The sequence below is a fragment of the Hypoxylon fragiforme genome, assembly GCF_022984875.1.
Source record: "Hypoxylon fragiforme strain CBS 206.31 chromosome Unknown GGS25scaffold_10, whole genome shotgun sequence".
In the NCBI taxonomy this organism is placed as follows: Eukaryota; Fungi; Ascomycota; class Sordariomycetes; order Xylariales; family Hypoxylaceae; genus Hypoxylon; species Hypoxylon fragiforme.
In genome coordinates, this window is record NW_026054765.1 from 2,272,504 (window position 1) to 2,286,994 (window position 14,491).

Here is a 14,491-nt window from a genome sequence, read left to right on the forward strand (position 1 = left end):
ACGAGTAAATCTATTGGAATATGGAATATAAACCAAATTACCTAATCAACGGAATAAATTCCACAAAATGTCCACTATAATTCCGGATTGTGGACATTTAGACCTGAGCTAGAACGATAGATGTACAAAATGACTGCTGTTTATTGCTACTCGACTTGGAGCATCATGATCCGACTTTTACTCATGCTCTCTTCACATGTTATCTGACTTTCATCAGCCCATGAGAAAGCTTGGTTGGTCGTCAAATGTGTAAAATGCCTTCAAACCCTTCCTCTATATATTGAGCTGTATGCATCACGACCTATGTAACCCAGACATGCATGCTTCTTTCTCTCACTCATACCATACCTATCCAGGCTACGCAATGACTATCCATTTAAGGCATTCTCACTGATAGCAAAAAGGATCTAGATGCCGTGATCTCTGTCACCGCTTACTCTTAGGTGAGCGATTAATGCAACCTAGATGCAGCTGCCGACATATTTGGGTTAGAGGATTTACACTCACGGGCACCCCTTATTCACTCTCATTGTGTATTAGGTAATTCCCTCACAGATATGTATGGGTCTGCACTGAAATTTGACCCCGAGAAAGGGCTAATTTGGTCCAGGTCATAATATTCTACATAGTATGTAGCAGTCTTGGTAGCATAACTGCTGCGTTGGTAAGACTCGACATCTCCAGAGTCCATGCTTACAGGCCCCCGGTACCGAGTCTACCGCTATCAGGGCCGGCAGCAGGGGCATAGAGACGCGACGACACTAATCCTAGGTCCTTCCTTAGCTAAGACTTGTATCCCCAGTTTTCTTTCGATGCCTCGTTACATAACTGGAAACGAGGTGCTTGATACTCCACGTATGCCTACTTGTAACAGCGAAAGGGGTTTATCTGGCGTCAACAACTTCGTGCACAAGGGTCAACTAGTCAATCAAGCCCAACGCTGTGCTGGGTAATTCTCACAACCTAGATACTTGTACACCTCCTCACTTGCATATCTTGCCTTCTTAGTCGTATGCTCGGTTGCATGTCTTGGGTACAGCTCACTGAAACTGGACAAGGGGTGACAGCTTAGGCCTAAAGTGGATGGATATGCGTTGTGCTGGTCGGTATAGGAAGTCCATAATAGGGCCATCTGGCTCGACTTGGAAGCTTTCTGACAGAGCTCTTCCAAGCCGTCATCTCCCACCTGTTTCTCATCTACCAACACTCAAAAAATAAGCCTGCACTGTTACATTATTCTGTTACATATTAATCATGCCTTCGGAATACGCAAGCCAAGTCCCTGCCGCGATACCGCTGGAGAAAGCTGGCCCGAAGGCCTACATCCGTTATGTCTTCCCTATCGAGCTCCCTAAGGACTATGACCTAGAAGAATGCTTCAAGATCTACCGAGATGGCTTCGAGGCGGCAAAGAAGCGAATTCCAGCCCTGGGCTGTGAAGGTGTACCCGACCCCGATGCCAAACAAGCTGGTGTTTTGAAACTGCAAAAATACACCGACTATGAGTCCATTACATACAAGGATCTGCGGAAGACCTTCCCCTACAGCTGGGACGAGATGAAGGCGAAGAGGTTTCCCGTCTCGTGCTTCACGTCCGACATGTGCCGCAGGTTTACCTGGCCTTCCCCCGGTGACCGACTGCCCGTCGTAGATTTCCAGGCCAACTTCGTGCCAGGAGGTGTGCTTATGGGCGTCGCCTGCTTCCACGTCTTTGGTGACGCGAAGAGCTACTTCACTTGGTTCGAGACCTGGGCCGAGGAGTGCCGTAGAATCCAGGGTCTTGTGACCACAGTCAACGAGATTCCCGATGAGCTCTTCACCGACAGAGAGAAGGCCATGAAGCCTTCCGGACGTAACCCCGGCCGTCGTGAAGACCATCCCGAGCTGCTCGTTCTCCCCTTCACACCTGATGCCCCCCCGCCCAAGATGGTCTCCCTGGCACATGTTGGCCAAGCCTTCTACTTTTCCCCCGAGAACATCGCCAAGCTAAAGGCAGACACCGCACCCAAAAATGCTACAGAGCCCGCTGGCGTGGAATACGTGTCCACCAACGACGCCGTCTCAGCTCTGATGTGGCGCTCAGTCATGAACGCCCAGAACCCCGTTGATACGCTGGAGGGCGACCCAGTATCCGTATTCAACATCGCAGTGGACGGACGTACCCGCACCAACCCGCCCGTGCACCCTCGCACGCTCGGCAATTGGCTCGGCTGGGTGGTGCAGCAGATGCCGATCCGCAAGATGCTGACGACAGCCAACCTGGCGGACATGGCGGCGCTGATCCGCAAGTCGATCCTCAAGCTCGACAACGAGTTCGTGGACGACCTGAACGCCATGTTCGAAGACGTCGAGGACGTCAACCGCGTCGTCGCCGCCGCCTTCGTCGACGTCCCCGGCTACAACATCTTCCAGACCTCCTGGGTCAACTTCAACGTCTATGACCTCGACTTCGGCACCAAGCTCGGCGGCATCAAGGCCACCCGCTGCCCCGACATCGGCGTCGTCAACGGCGGCTCCGCCGTCCTCCCCGCCCTGCCCAACGGCGGCATCGAGATGATCATCGGTGTCGAGGACAAGTGCCTACCCAGACTCTTGGCGGATCCCATCTTGAAGAAGTACACCGAGGCTGTCACATGGTAGACTACCTCTCTCTCCCCCCCCTCTTGCTTCCCCATACGTGGGATGAGGAAAGGAAAGGAAATGATATAAGGAAATAAAGAAAAGGTGATGGACGACGGATATGAAAACGGGTCATGATGGAAAAGGAAACTTTTTATACACACAACACGGTCTAGCGTTTCTTGCACGTTTGTTAGGTAGCCTTCAAATAACACTCATAGCGATGCTAGGATAGACACTTTTAGAGAAGGAAACATCTAGAGAAGAATAAAATCCTAAATAGCTAACGCGCTCTGGTCCCCCTACCTGCTGGTGGTGAACGATGTAAATCATGGTATATCTTGCAAATACCCTAAACGCCATTCTAATGCATAAGTCGTCATAAGTCAAGCAGCAACAGCACCAGTGGTTAGCTAATGACTAGTCGTTGTTGCGGTCATGTTGGTCTTCTTTCCCGGCTGGCTGCCCTGGGATCCCTCGTAGGGGTGCGGTGTGTTGAGGTACACCGGCTCACCCCTAGACACTTTCGAGTAGTTCCCTCGCTTCTGCCAGAAGCTGAGAAAGGAAGGGATTAGCACACGTATCGATAACGGCCTGATAGTAAGATGAATCATGGTTGGGTAGGGAGGTAGGGGGTAGGGCAGGGGGGAAAGAATGGATGAGCGAAGTGGCAGATGGAAAACTCACAAGATACCAGCAATGATAGCCGCGATTACAGGAACGCCAAGGCCAACGCTGACGCCGATTATGATCCTCGTATCAACGCCGTGAACCTGATCTGGCAGCCCCTCGCTGGAAGCACCGCCAATCCCACCAATACCGCCGACCTCTGCAGACGATGTCGGGGGCGGAGGCGGGACGTATGACGCGGGAGCCCCTGTAGTGGCATCGATGGATTTCCTATTGGTGCCAAAGGGGACGGCTGAAGCAACGGTGGTCCCAGTCGTCTCGGGGAAGGTGGCCTCTGACCCAGAGGGTACCGCTGTGATAAGGGTCAATGTACTCGTAACCTTAGTGGTAGTCTGCAAGGACTCAGGACAGTTGACGAAGCCGGTAGTCTGGCAACCTATGCCTGAATAGGTGACTTTCTTGGTGAGTGTAGTTGTTGTCAGGTCCTCGTCAGCCCGAGCTGTGATTGCTGCAGTGGACGCTGTGGTGGTCTGTGTGCGGCCCTGGATAGCACACAAATCGGCTATGGTGGTGTAAAAGATGGGGATGTTGGTCTATGAACACCATTAATAAGTCAGCAAGACCCATTTACAATCATACACTTAAGAATAGGAGAAATAAATTACTTACCTCTGGTGCTGGACCCCACGTCTCTTGTCCAAGAGCAAGTGTCGCACCAGCAGCAGCACCAAGTCCGAATTGATACGTCTGCTCAACTCTGAGGCGACAGTCATCATCGTCGCCCTCAGGCGATGCGGTGATATTCGTTGCGAACTCTGCAATATCTGCCCACACGCTAACGCCTACGCCAGCGCTGGCTTTGGCGGAGAAGGCAGTGCTCGGAATGATGACCGAGGGGCTCTCTAGCTGGAACCCGGCTTTGATTCCGACACGAAGTACTGCTTTGATGAGACCCCCGGCGCTTTCAATCGTCACGGGAAGAAACTCGAAGTCACCTCCATTGCTATATATTTCCCAAGAACTTAGCATGAATTGAGCAGTGTGAGGCAATTGGGAAGAAAGGGTTCTTACAAGGTGATACTTGAGACACTTTTACCAAATAATGCCATATCAAGGCCAACGCCATCATCCAATTTGATATGAATCCCGCTGCTAATGTCGATTTCGGCATCCGCGCTCAGGATCAAGTCAACTGAGAAGATAACACCGATGAATAAGTCATCGCTTGCAGAGATCCCAAGGGGCGTGTTTGACGAGTACAGATTCAGGTTGTAGGTGGCACCAGCTGATAACACAGTATCGATCAGCATGTAGAGCTCCAGATCGTCGAACTGGAACTTGAGATGGCACTCCGGTATGTCCGGAATGGCCACATTGAAGCTAATGTTGATAGGCGGGAAGTCGAAGTCGTCCAGGTCTATGCCATCGTCGAAATTATGTATCACTGTGGGGAAGTAATCCTCGATGTAGTCGATCACTTGGTTAGTGGTATTCAAAATCTCATCGTGGACCTCGCCCGTGAAGTTCTGGATTGCTTGGGTGGTATTGAAGTCGCCATCCACCGAGAACTGCGCCGTCGCGACGCCCTTGATATAACATGTCGTGCAAATAATGTCGATGCCCGCGTTTAATGTGATGTTGTTCTGGGTCTGAGTCTGCGCCGCACTATTTTTGATTAGATTTTTTAGATTAGGTAAATAGGAGACGGCGCAGCAGCTCCTTACATGCTAAGCAGCGTTGCATTATTCCAACTCTTATCCAATGTCGTACTGTTCTTTAACTCAACGTCTCGCCTTTGCGAATGAATATCCACGAGCGACTTTCGGAGGGCGTGGAAAGTATTGGCAGAGGATGCACCTGAGGAATCTCGAACGCTGACCACGACATCGGGAGTGGAAACTGCAGTGGAGATAGTGCTAGATGCTATCATAGCCCAGCCAAAGGTGAGGACCACTCTGGACAGAAACATCTTGTCGTTTTAAATTCCTACTATCTATGCGTGTATATGAGACATGAGGTTTAGATCCCAACTGAAGAAGCATCTCATTACCCATTCGCTTCAATTGGACGGATTGTTCTTATATTAATATTCATTCTCTGCCTGCCTGCCTGCCTGCCTGCCTGCCTAGTACCTACCTCCTCCCACATTGCATGTAACAATTTTGGTTCCTGGATGCGGAAAGGAAGCTTACCCTGGCCGATATGAGGCGTTCTGCAAGCAAGGAACCGTGGCGGAGTCCAAAATGTGCAGGTAGTTAAGGGCTTCGTGGGAATAGGGAGGGAAAGGCACAGCTAACTTGCCCAAAATAGGGAGAATGAAACCCTGCAAAACCACCCAGCAGGGGGTTTTCCTACCAACATCTGTTTCTGATATACATATTAATCACACTAAAAGTGAACAAGGTAGGATATCAGCTTTTCCTACTGCGCGCTTTGCGATTGCCAAAAGTATAGTATATCAAGACAACTTGAAGTTTTCCAGCCTTGGGAACGGAAGAGGAGACAAAGGGGCGACCCCTCCCTCGAAAGCAGCAAACCCCCCAATATTCCTTCGAGCGCTCACTACTGCACGTTATAAATAAAATGTTGGCGTCAGCCCCTATGTGCAAAAATGAGAATGCGACATAGCTGAGGCTACCACAATTGATCATCAAAATGCTACCCAAGCCAATGGAAAGCTCCAACTAGAGCCTCAGAGATGCCCACCCAGGTACCTACCTATCTAGCATTTAAGCTTACCTACTGCTATTACGTAGCTATATCTCTAAATACCCATGACCCAAATCAATGCACAAAGTCCTGGTAAAGGTGCTTTGGAGACCCTCTCCGGCTTGCTGACCCTTGTTTGATGCCCCTCGTGAGAATGGCGGCTAGGAGAGCCACGTGAAGCATGCATGGATACACGTGGATAGGCCGGAAGAAAGGGCAGGCAAACATATCACCACATTCCTAGAACATCGTGAGCGAGCACGGCGGGTTAGATAAGAGTGATAATGTTGCAGGTGCCTCAGGCACCCTTAGGCTCCATATGGCCCTTATGGCCCTTATGGCCATATATTGGCACTCCGCCATCCGTAGTTGGGAATAAAGCAAGCTTTCTTCCTTTCCTCTTTCTTCTTCTTGGTTGCAGATGTACTGCAACAGATAAAAATAGGTGAGGCTGATCGATATGCGGCCGAACAGTTCGCCGCCATTCGGCGACTTACTGGTCGCTAACGACGTTTAGGGTGGATTATTACCAATCTGGAGAAGCCATTAGACTCTTCCTGGTTCACTCACCTGCAGTGGTTAGGCAGTCAGCTGCCCAAGCAACCAACACAGAGGGGAGGGGCAGCACCAGGGGGCAGGACTACCTGGAATGAACCTATCTTACAGAAGCCTCTTAAATAAGTGAAGGCCTGGTTAGATACTGCTAATTGCTGGTCTACGATTCGTAGCTTATTTCTGTTAGTCTTTGAGACATGGAGGTTCTGACCTTAACATCCTATGACTAAGACAAGCTACTTAGATAAATATTGGTCTCCCTCACCTATAGATACTTACCTACCTAGTAGGTATCTATGAGAGATCTCAAAAACATGAAATAATTGGGGGAATCAGACAGCATCATCTTTTCGGGCAAATGCTGGGGTTCCGCTGTACGTCTTCGAAGAACAGGACAATAAGCCAAGGCTATGTCATCACACCGAACTAGACGATGGATAAAGAGTTCCGATAAGGTCTATATTGGTAACAAGCTCTATTTATAGTTAAGTTTTTAAGAATTACAAGAGATAGCTACTTGAGCATATATCTGCTGTTTATGAATTCGTCTCCGACCAGTGTCTGAATCACCTTGCTGGTAGGTCAGCTGGTTTGACATAGTCCCCATTGTACGGCCCTTTCTTATACGGCCGACCACCTCTGGCGCTCCATTTCTCGAAGCTTTCTGCTTCATAATATTCCCAAATAAAGTCTTCAAAGTACCTGTAACATGGTTAATATCTATGCTTATCAGTCCAGAGGGTCATGGAGTTCGTACATCGCAAGGGCAAAGTAGGAATAGGTGTCAGCCGTGAAGATAGCGTCTTCTGGGTTATACTTAACTAGGTTGGCGATCAATTCTGGACCGTATGTCAACACTGGGGTATCCGATTCGTCTATTTTCACACCGTTCTCATCTAATAAGTCCTCTAGAAGATGTGTTAGCCATATTATAATGTCCAAAATCATCTGGCATCTTCTTACTCACCCATCAAGGGTTCTCCGACATAGTCCATAGCCGGTACTATAAGATGTATTAAAGTCAGTCTCAATATTCAGGCGGATCTCGTGAATATAGACGCCTGAGTGGAGGGTTCTTTACCGTCATCTATAAGAATATCGATGTAATGAGCACTACAGCAATGCAACCGAGTTAGTTTTGCATTCATAGAGTTTTCGACGCCTGTATCCCGAATGACATTTTACTTACAGTTCATGTACCCATGTTAGGGCCATATACTGTTCAAAGTCGGAGAGAGGGGTGCCGTCCACAGGATTCTTGTGGGCGATACTGGCAAACTGTGCATCAAGTCCCGCTTCGCACCATAATATGAAATCGAAATTCACAGCTGTTTGAGCCATTGTTCTTCTATTTGCACATAGATTATGCCATGTCGGTGTCCACGTATCGTCCATCATCTTGTTCTCATTAAAGTACCAAAAGCTGTACAACACACAGTCAGCACTCTCCCCCCTTTGATGGCTGGCATTATAACGGGTTCATAGCTGATTATTGGATCAAACAATGGGCAATAAAAACATGCTTTGAGGTGAGACGAGCAAAGATGAGATAAAAGATGCGAAGAAACGAGCATTTTCAACGGAGACATAGGGTGGACTCTGGATTTCACTTACCCCCTAGGATATACATGCTCGCCGTCTACTATGATATCCTTGATTTTTAAGGGTACGGGTGTATACGGATCTTGTTGTTCGGGGCCGTAATATGCGAAGCCAGAATGGTTGCAGTATAGGCCATTGCGTCGCTCCGTCCCATCTGCGTGAAACATTTTATTGGACATCATACCCTCATATATCGCTTTATAAGACTGGGTTGAAAGAAGGCGACAGTAAGCATTGTAACAGCGTAGTTTGGTGTAGCAATAATAGGGATTACTGGAGTACTTACATCTGCCACAAAATTCAGATTACCTCCATGGGGAAGCATTGGATGCTGCGATGGCTCTCCTGTACGAGTATTGATATAAATCCCAAGAAGGGCTTATATGAGAAGTTAGATACCTATTAGGTTATATAAATGTGGCATAAAAGAGAGATACTTGCAGTTTAGGGCTCCCGCTCGCCTTTGCCATTCAAACGCGTCCTTTCCAAACCCGGAAGGCTTCGTTTTACCCTTGAGATAGTCAAGTGCCTCTTTAGCTTTCCCTACCATCTTCAGAATAGTCAGCAAGCACGTTTTGAAGAGAACACAGGAAATTGTTTAGGAAGGACTGGAAACCAGGCACCTTTACTGCTTCCATATAAGAGACCTCTAGGTCTGTTTTATGAGCTTTACAACCAGACTCTGTGTATCTGTCTGGAAAGTATCGTTCCCCTGCTTTGAATAACTTCCCGAGCTCTGGACCCACATTGGCAGATATAAGAGATAGACCCAGGGTGAGGACTATGAGGATATAACGGGCAATCATTATTCTAAAAGGTTATTAATGAATAAAATGCTCCAATAGGTACCTAGGTAGGCTTGAAATCAAAGGACTCCTGATATATTAACCGTAGATAAGGGCAATAAGTCAAGGTCGTCTATTGTGAGATATACTCACATAAACTAACCTAGAGACAATTAATGAGAGATCAATCATTCGCTTTCTGGTGTCGCTGTACAATCTGAAATCTATCTACCTAGGTAGGTATATAGGTAAAGAAATGAATGAGCTAAGGTTATGCTATTGAGTGCCGTTTGCCTTATTAGCTGTAAGGTGGACCTAGAAGGAAGACATACCACGTGAACATCCTGCAAATAGCTTCAATCCTAATATTATGGATTTATACTATATAGTTAATCTGACAATCATTTCGTAAACTAATATGATCTTTAGATTGGGTTGAATGGATAGGCTATTCCTAAAGGATTATAAATTGGACCTTTCTAGGTAAATTCCCAGTCTCCCTTCCTATTTATAGTCCAAAATCTCTAATACCATTATAGGATGCCGCTCATTAAGGTAGTCAATTAAAGTGCTTACCTACTAAACTACCTTGACTACTCTTTTATTTCTTTATATATATGGACCTACTTATTTGAGAACTTTTTTCCTTATATTTATCAAGTAACACGAACTTGGCTGAAGGATTCCATCAATAATACCATCCCAACTAGGTATAAATAAGGATTGCGTACCTAGCAGGTACATACCTAGGTATGATCTACCGTGAATGGTGCTCACCTGCTACGAACACCACACACCTGCAGGTACGGGTAGCTTCTCATATAGCAAGGCTCACATGCAGCTTAAATTTAAAACGAAGTATGCCTAGGTACACTTCATGAAAGATCTCGCGACAAAATGTTAATCTCAAATATTGCACTCCTTTTTTTTAGCCTTGTCAATCATCTAGTAGCAGGCGAGTCTTGCGAGTGTGATTGTCCGTGCCTGGATAATACTTCTTTTACGACGAAAATAAACACATCAACAACACGATCAAAGACTGAACAGACTAATAAGATTGATCCGAATATTCAACCTACGATAACCCAACCGAATATTCAACCTACTATAACCAAACCGAATATTCAGCCAAGCAATACTCAACCAAGTAAAACTCATACAGGCAATACTCAGAAGAGCAATACTCAGAAGAGCAACACGCAGAAGAGCAACACGCAGAAGAGCAACACGCAGACGACATCTCGAAAGTCAAGTGATGGCTGCACTATTACCGATACCGCAGTTCCAACTGTTACCGTTATAAAGTCGTACAGCAGAGAAAAAGATACTGTATGGGCGACCTTTACTCAGACTAAGCGGCCCAAGTGAGTACCTACGTCATGAATATATTGATGTCTAGGGAGTTTCTTGTTAATCATATGACAGAGATGCAATCGACACTTGCCAAGGCTCAGTTGTCACTACGACGAGTACTATTACAACTTCAGCCAGTGCTATTGAATACTTCGGCACTGAGAGATTTTTCAATATTGATCTTAAGCCTACTTCTCGTCGTACAGTCAGCCCAGAAATGCGATCATGGGGTAAGTGACAGGCCAAAGGCGTGCTCTAAATTATATATTGCCCAGTGTCAAAATGATCAAACTCTTGGTGAAATATATTGACCTCTGATGCTGTAGCCGAACAGAAACTATTGAAAATTTTCACCGATTCTGTTATTTCTACGGAGTCCAAAACCTCCAAAACCTCCAAAACATCAACATCTAGATCATTCATGACTTCTACGCCCGCGAGGGCTACATCTACGACTTCCAAAGCTTCGACAACTCAATCTTCCAAGACCTCAGCTTCAAAGACGTCCCCTACTAACAAGCCCGAGGAAAAAGGGATCACCTGCGACTTGAAACGGATAGATGATATAGATACTACAGACCATCCTGCCGATGTCTATCGCGCGGCTGTACGCCAATATTGTAACGGCGGCTATGGATGGTCAGTGAAGCCGAACGACGAATGGTCCGGGAAGACCTATTTCTTCATGGATTCAAAGCAGTACGTACTTCAGTATTTTTTCTCTCATCTTCTAGCAAGGCCTACACCCTTCACTTACCTATATTCATGACTCAAAGCTCTGGGAGGTGATACCAGCTAACTCCTGAGTTCCCATTAGCCAAGATGAAGAAACTCACCTTCCTGCTTACTGCCTGGGGGAAAGCTCAAGGGGGGTTTTCGATCAATGGGCCCCTAAGAGCGAGGATTATTGTAAGACATCCGCCGGCCCTAAGGGATCTGATAGCAAGATCTGGGTTGCGGTTACACCATCGCCAGACAAGACGGGATGTAAGCCGTTAAAGGAGTACAAGTTCTCAGATAAAACATGCTCAGACAATTATGCCAACGTTATCAAGACATGTAAGCCCTTCCACGAAAATAAGTGACACAGCCTTGGCTTTCGTCGATCTTTCAAGTCACGGTGGGCATAACTAATTATTTTTTACTTATATTAGGCATGAATAAGAATGGGAAATCTGGAGTGTTTAAGGAAAATGGTGCTAACGGATGTTGGGATTTCAAGGTGTGGGGTGGCTCGCTATGAAGCCCCTATATAAATAACACACCAAAACGACCCAAAACCTGGGTCATGTCCTTCAGAAATCTAAATATAAGTAAAACACACGAATGAGCACACATTTTCTAATCGAACGCAAGGGATCTAACCTAGATCAGATGTTTGCTCAACAACTGAGATATCTAGGCTACTTGGTAGGCACCTAGCTAGTAGTAGGTGCACCTAGCACATGCACATGTCGTCTTGATACTTGATATTTCATCAAGTGGCAAAGTTCCTATTGGAGTACTGGCATTGCGATTGTTGGGTAGCGTTGCTTTCTGGTTTAAATGCTTGGCATGTGACGATATACCGATACTCGATGTTATGACCGACTGTCGCAGTGGAGCACCGATCAAACCCTCATATATTCAGTGTACTTTCCTTTGTGAAAGAATGTCTTTAATTCGCCTAGTTTCTTTGCGATGCCGGGCGGGGAAAGGCCCGTATAAGAGTCGGTGAGCTTTGTGTCATTTTTTCAAAGACTATACGACAACATGATAAAGAAAAACGATGCCCAATTGATCCAGCAATCGGTGTCGCGGGAGATGCTCAGGGGTGTTGGGGATATAGGTGGCACAGAGCATCGAAAAACTCTGTCGTCGAGTAGGGAATCAACCCGATTGACGACCTCGATCCAACGACAAGTGACCGCTTCTGTGGGTTCTTCCTGTAAAGATCGCCTTGAACCCGTTCCGGTCACCTTTTTGCCCCGGATTTATGCACGTCGGCTCCACAATGGAGCCAACCGGAGCGGCACTCGTCAAGTCGATGGAGCCCTGAAGGGCGTATTACCAAGTTATGTTGCTAATAACCGGCCAATGGGGCCGAAGACGGAGCATAGAGAGAAGTGTTGCTGTAACATGTGCTTATACCGATGTTCCTTTTAAGAGTTTGCCAATCTGCTTTATTTTATGATTTTGTGATGGCCGTAGTGGGTAAAGCTTCCCTATATTCTTTCATTCCAAGCTCCAATTGTTGTCGTTTTACCTACATAGAACCTACATAGAATCATGTCGAACCAGGACACTAACGACCACGAGGAGGAGAAGGGCCGCTCGGCTCTGACAGGGACCCATGAAGATAGTGGATCCAACGCTTCCTTTTATGGTGACAATGAGAATGAGACTGAGCAAGATGCCATCCAACGACAGAAGACCAAAGAGGGGCCTAGCGATGTATGCCGAAACCAACCTAAAGACAAGCGGCTGAGACCGTCGGGGGAAATTAGGAGAACTGCGAGCAATGCACTCTCGCATGTTGCCTCACGCCTTACCACAAGGGACTGGCCAGAACCACCACCCCCGCCAGATGGAGGTGCTAATGCTTGGTTACAAGTTGCCAGTACGTATACTTTTCAGACATTCAATACTGTAGATCTACACCTTAGTGTTCAACTTAACCATCCATCCAATCAACATTCCAAATCCAGCATTCATCACCCCGAATGACTTCACTAACTTGGAATAGTGGGATGGCTAGTCATCTTCACCACGTGGGGGTGGGTAAACTCGTTCGGTAGTTTCCAGACCTACTACAGCTCGGTACTGCCACAATCCCCGTCGGCGATCTCATGGATCGGGTCGCTCCAGATATGGTTTTGCTTGATCATCGGAGTGTTTTCCGGTCGCTTGTTCGATGCAGGCCTCTTCCTGCCTACCTTTATGGTTGGTGCAGTCGTCCAAGTGCTTGGCATTTTCCTAATGAGCCTCTCGACGCAGTACTGGTCACTGATGCTGAGGTATGTTCCAAAACACTCTAGAATAACCCCCCAGAGCCCCCTTTTCTCAAATTGTATCTTGAGAATCCTCCCTTGCCTATGCCTAGCACCTTGTCTGGCAATTAGAAGCTAACGCAACATGTTTCAAAACCCACAGCCAAATATGTACAGGCATCGGCAGTGGAATCATCTTCACCCCCTCCCTCGCCCTCGTCACAACCTACTTCAATAAAAGGCGAGGTCTTGCAGTTGGCCTCGCGACGACGGGGAACTCCGCCGGCGGCATCGTCTACCCCCTAGTCGTCCGACAGCTACTCCCGACATTGGGCTTCGCATGGACGACAAGAGTGCTGGGGTTCATCAACGTCGCGTGCCTTTCCATCGTGATCGCATTCATGCGTCCGCGCCTGCCGCCTAGGAAATCCGGCCCCCTGATCGAGTTTGCGGCATTCCGTGAATGGGTGTACAATGGCGTTGTGGCGGGCATATTCGCAACGTCGATGGCGAATTACTTTACCTTTTACTATGTGAGTAAGCCCCTACCTACTATTATAGCGTAAACGACCAGAGAGTTCCTGCTAACAGGCTGGGTGTTTCCTGCAGATTGCATCTTTCGGCCGCGAAACACTCGGCCTCTCCTACTCCTCCGCCTCAATCATGGTGATCCTCATCAACGGCGCCGGGATCATCTTCCGCGTCATCCCCCCAATCATCGCGGACCGCATCGGGCCCGTCAACGTGATGTTCCCCGTAACCCTCGCCTGGGCCATCGTCGCGTTCTGCTGGCTCGCCGTCGACGACATCCCGGGCCTGTACATCTTCACGTGTTTCTACGGCATATGCTCCGGCAGCTTCCAGTGTCTCACCGCCACCTGCATCGCCAGCGTCACCAAACGGCTCGACACGGTGGGCACGCGATTGGGGATGGCTTTCAGCATTTCGTCGTTTGCGGCGTTGACGGGGCCCCCGATTGGCGGGGCCATACAGGCGGCTAACGGCGGCAAGTTCACGGGGGCACAGGCGTGGGCGGCGATCATGAGCTTTATTGGGTTTATCTGCTTTGCGTTTGTGAGGGTGCAGAAGGGCGGCTGGACTTTGGCTGTGAAATGTTGAAGTAAGGGGTGTGGGCATGACTGACTGACTAACGGATTACGATTGAATGGAATGAAAATGGGAAGACTGGGTAACAAAGAAGGGGATATATATTCTTATGTAATGCCTAATATAATAATTTGCTTGAGCAATGTTTAGAAGGGTATTTCA

General features: G+C 47.7%; 5 protein-coding genes across 5 annotated transcripts; 3 read left to right on the forward strand and 2 right to left on the reverse strand.

The window, feature by feature from the left end:
- Positions 1-1,103: 1,103 nt before the first annotated feature.
- Positions 1,104-2,836, forward strand: GGS25DRAFT_96990 (transferase family-domain-containing protein). Its single transcript, XM_049266186.1, has one exon. The coding sequence runs from the start codon at positions 1,255-1,257 to the stop codon at positions 2,638-2,640; it is 1,386 nt and encodes a 461-aa protein (XP_049112597.1). The 5' UTR covers positions 1,104-1,254; the 3' UTR covers positions 2,641-2,836.
- GGS25DRAFT_528620 (uncharacterized protein) lies at positions 2,837-5,268 on the reverse strand. The gene is made up of 5 exons (XM_049265205.1): positions 4,974-5,268; positions 4,321-4,914; positions 3,919-4,252; positions 3,307-3,842; positions 2,837-3,174 (listed from the first exon to the last, which is right to left on the reverse strand). The coding sequence occupies exons 1-5, from the start codon at positions 5,216-5,218 to the stop codon at positions 3,033-3,035; spliced, it is 1,851 nt and encodes a 616-aa protein (XP_049112598.1). The 5' UTR covers positions 5,219-5,268; the 3' UTR covers positions 2,837-3,032.
- A 1,719-nt stretch (positions 5,269-6,987) lies between these two features.
- Positions 6,988-8,282, reverse strand: GGS25DRAFT_528622 (uncharacterized protein; the record flags this gene model as incomplete). The annotated part of the gene is made up of 6 exons (XM_049265206.1): positions 6,988-7,215; positions 7,271-7,421; positions 7,481-7,516; positions 7,595-7,626; positions 7,703-7,936; positions 8,128-8,282. The coding sequence occupies 6 exons, from the start codon at positions 8,280-8,282 to the stop codon at positions 7,080-7,082; spliced, it is 744 nt and encodes a 247-aa protein (XP_049112599.1). The 3' UTR covers positions 6,988-7,079.
- A 1,266-nt stretch (positions 8,283-9,548) lies between these two features.
- GGS25DRAFT_97150 (uncharacterized protein) lies at positions 9,549-11,707 on the forward strand. Its single transcript, XM_049266189.1, has 4 exons — positions 9,549-10,264; positions 10,326-10,483; positions 11,071-11,566; positions 11,628-11,707. The coding sequence occupies exons 1-3, from the start codon at positions 9,798-9,800 to the stop codon at positions 11,250-11,252; spliced, it is 807 nt and encodes a 268-aa protein (XP_049112600.1). The 5' UTR covers positions 9,549-9,797; the 3' UTR covers positions 11,253-11,566; positions 11,628-11,707.
- Positions 11,708-12,204: 497 nt separating this feature from the next.
- Positions 12,205-14,458, forward strand: GGS25DRAFT_511726 (MFS general substrate transporter). Its single transcript, XM_049262739.1, has 4 exons — positions 12,205-12,852; positions 12,979-13,249; positions 13,386-13,755; positions 13,832-14,458. Exons 1-4 carry the CDS (start codon positions 12,522-12,524, stop codon positions 14,339-14,341), a joined length of 1,482 nt encoding a protein of 493 aa, XP_049112601.1. The 5' UTR covers positions 12,205-12,521; the 3' UTR covers positions 14,342-14,458.
- The last annotated feature ends 33 nt before the right edge of the window (positions 14,459-14,491 follow it).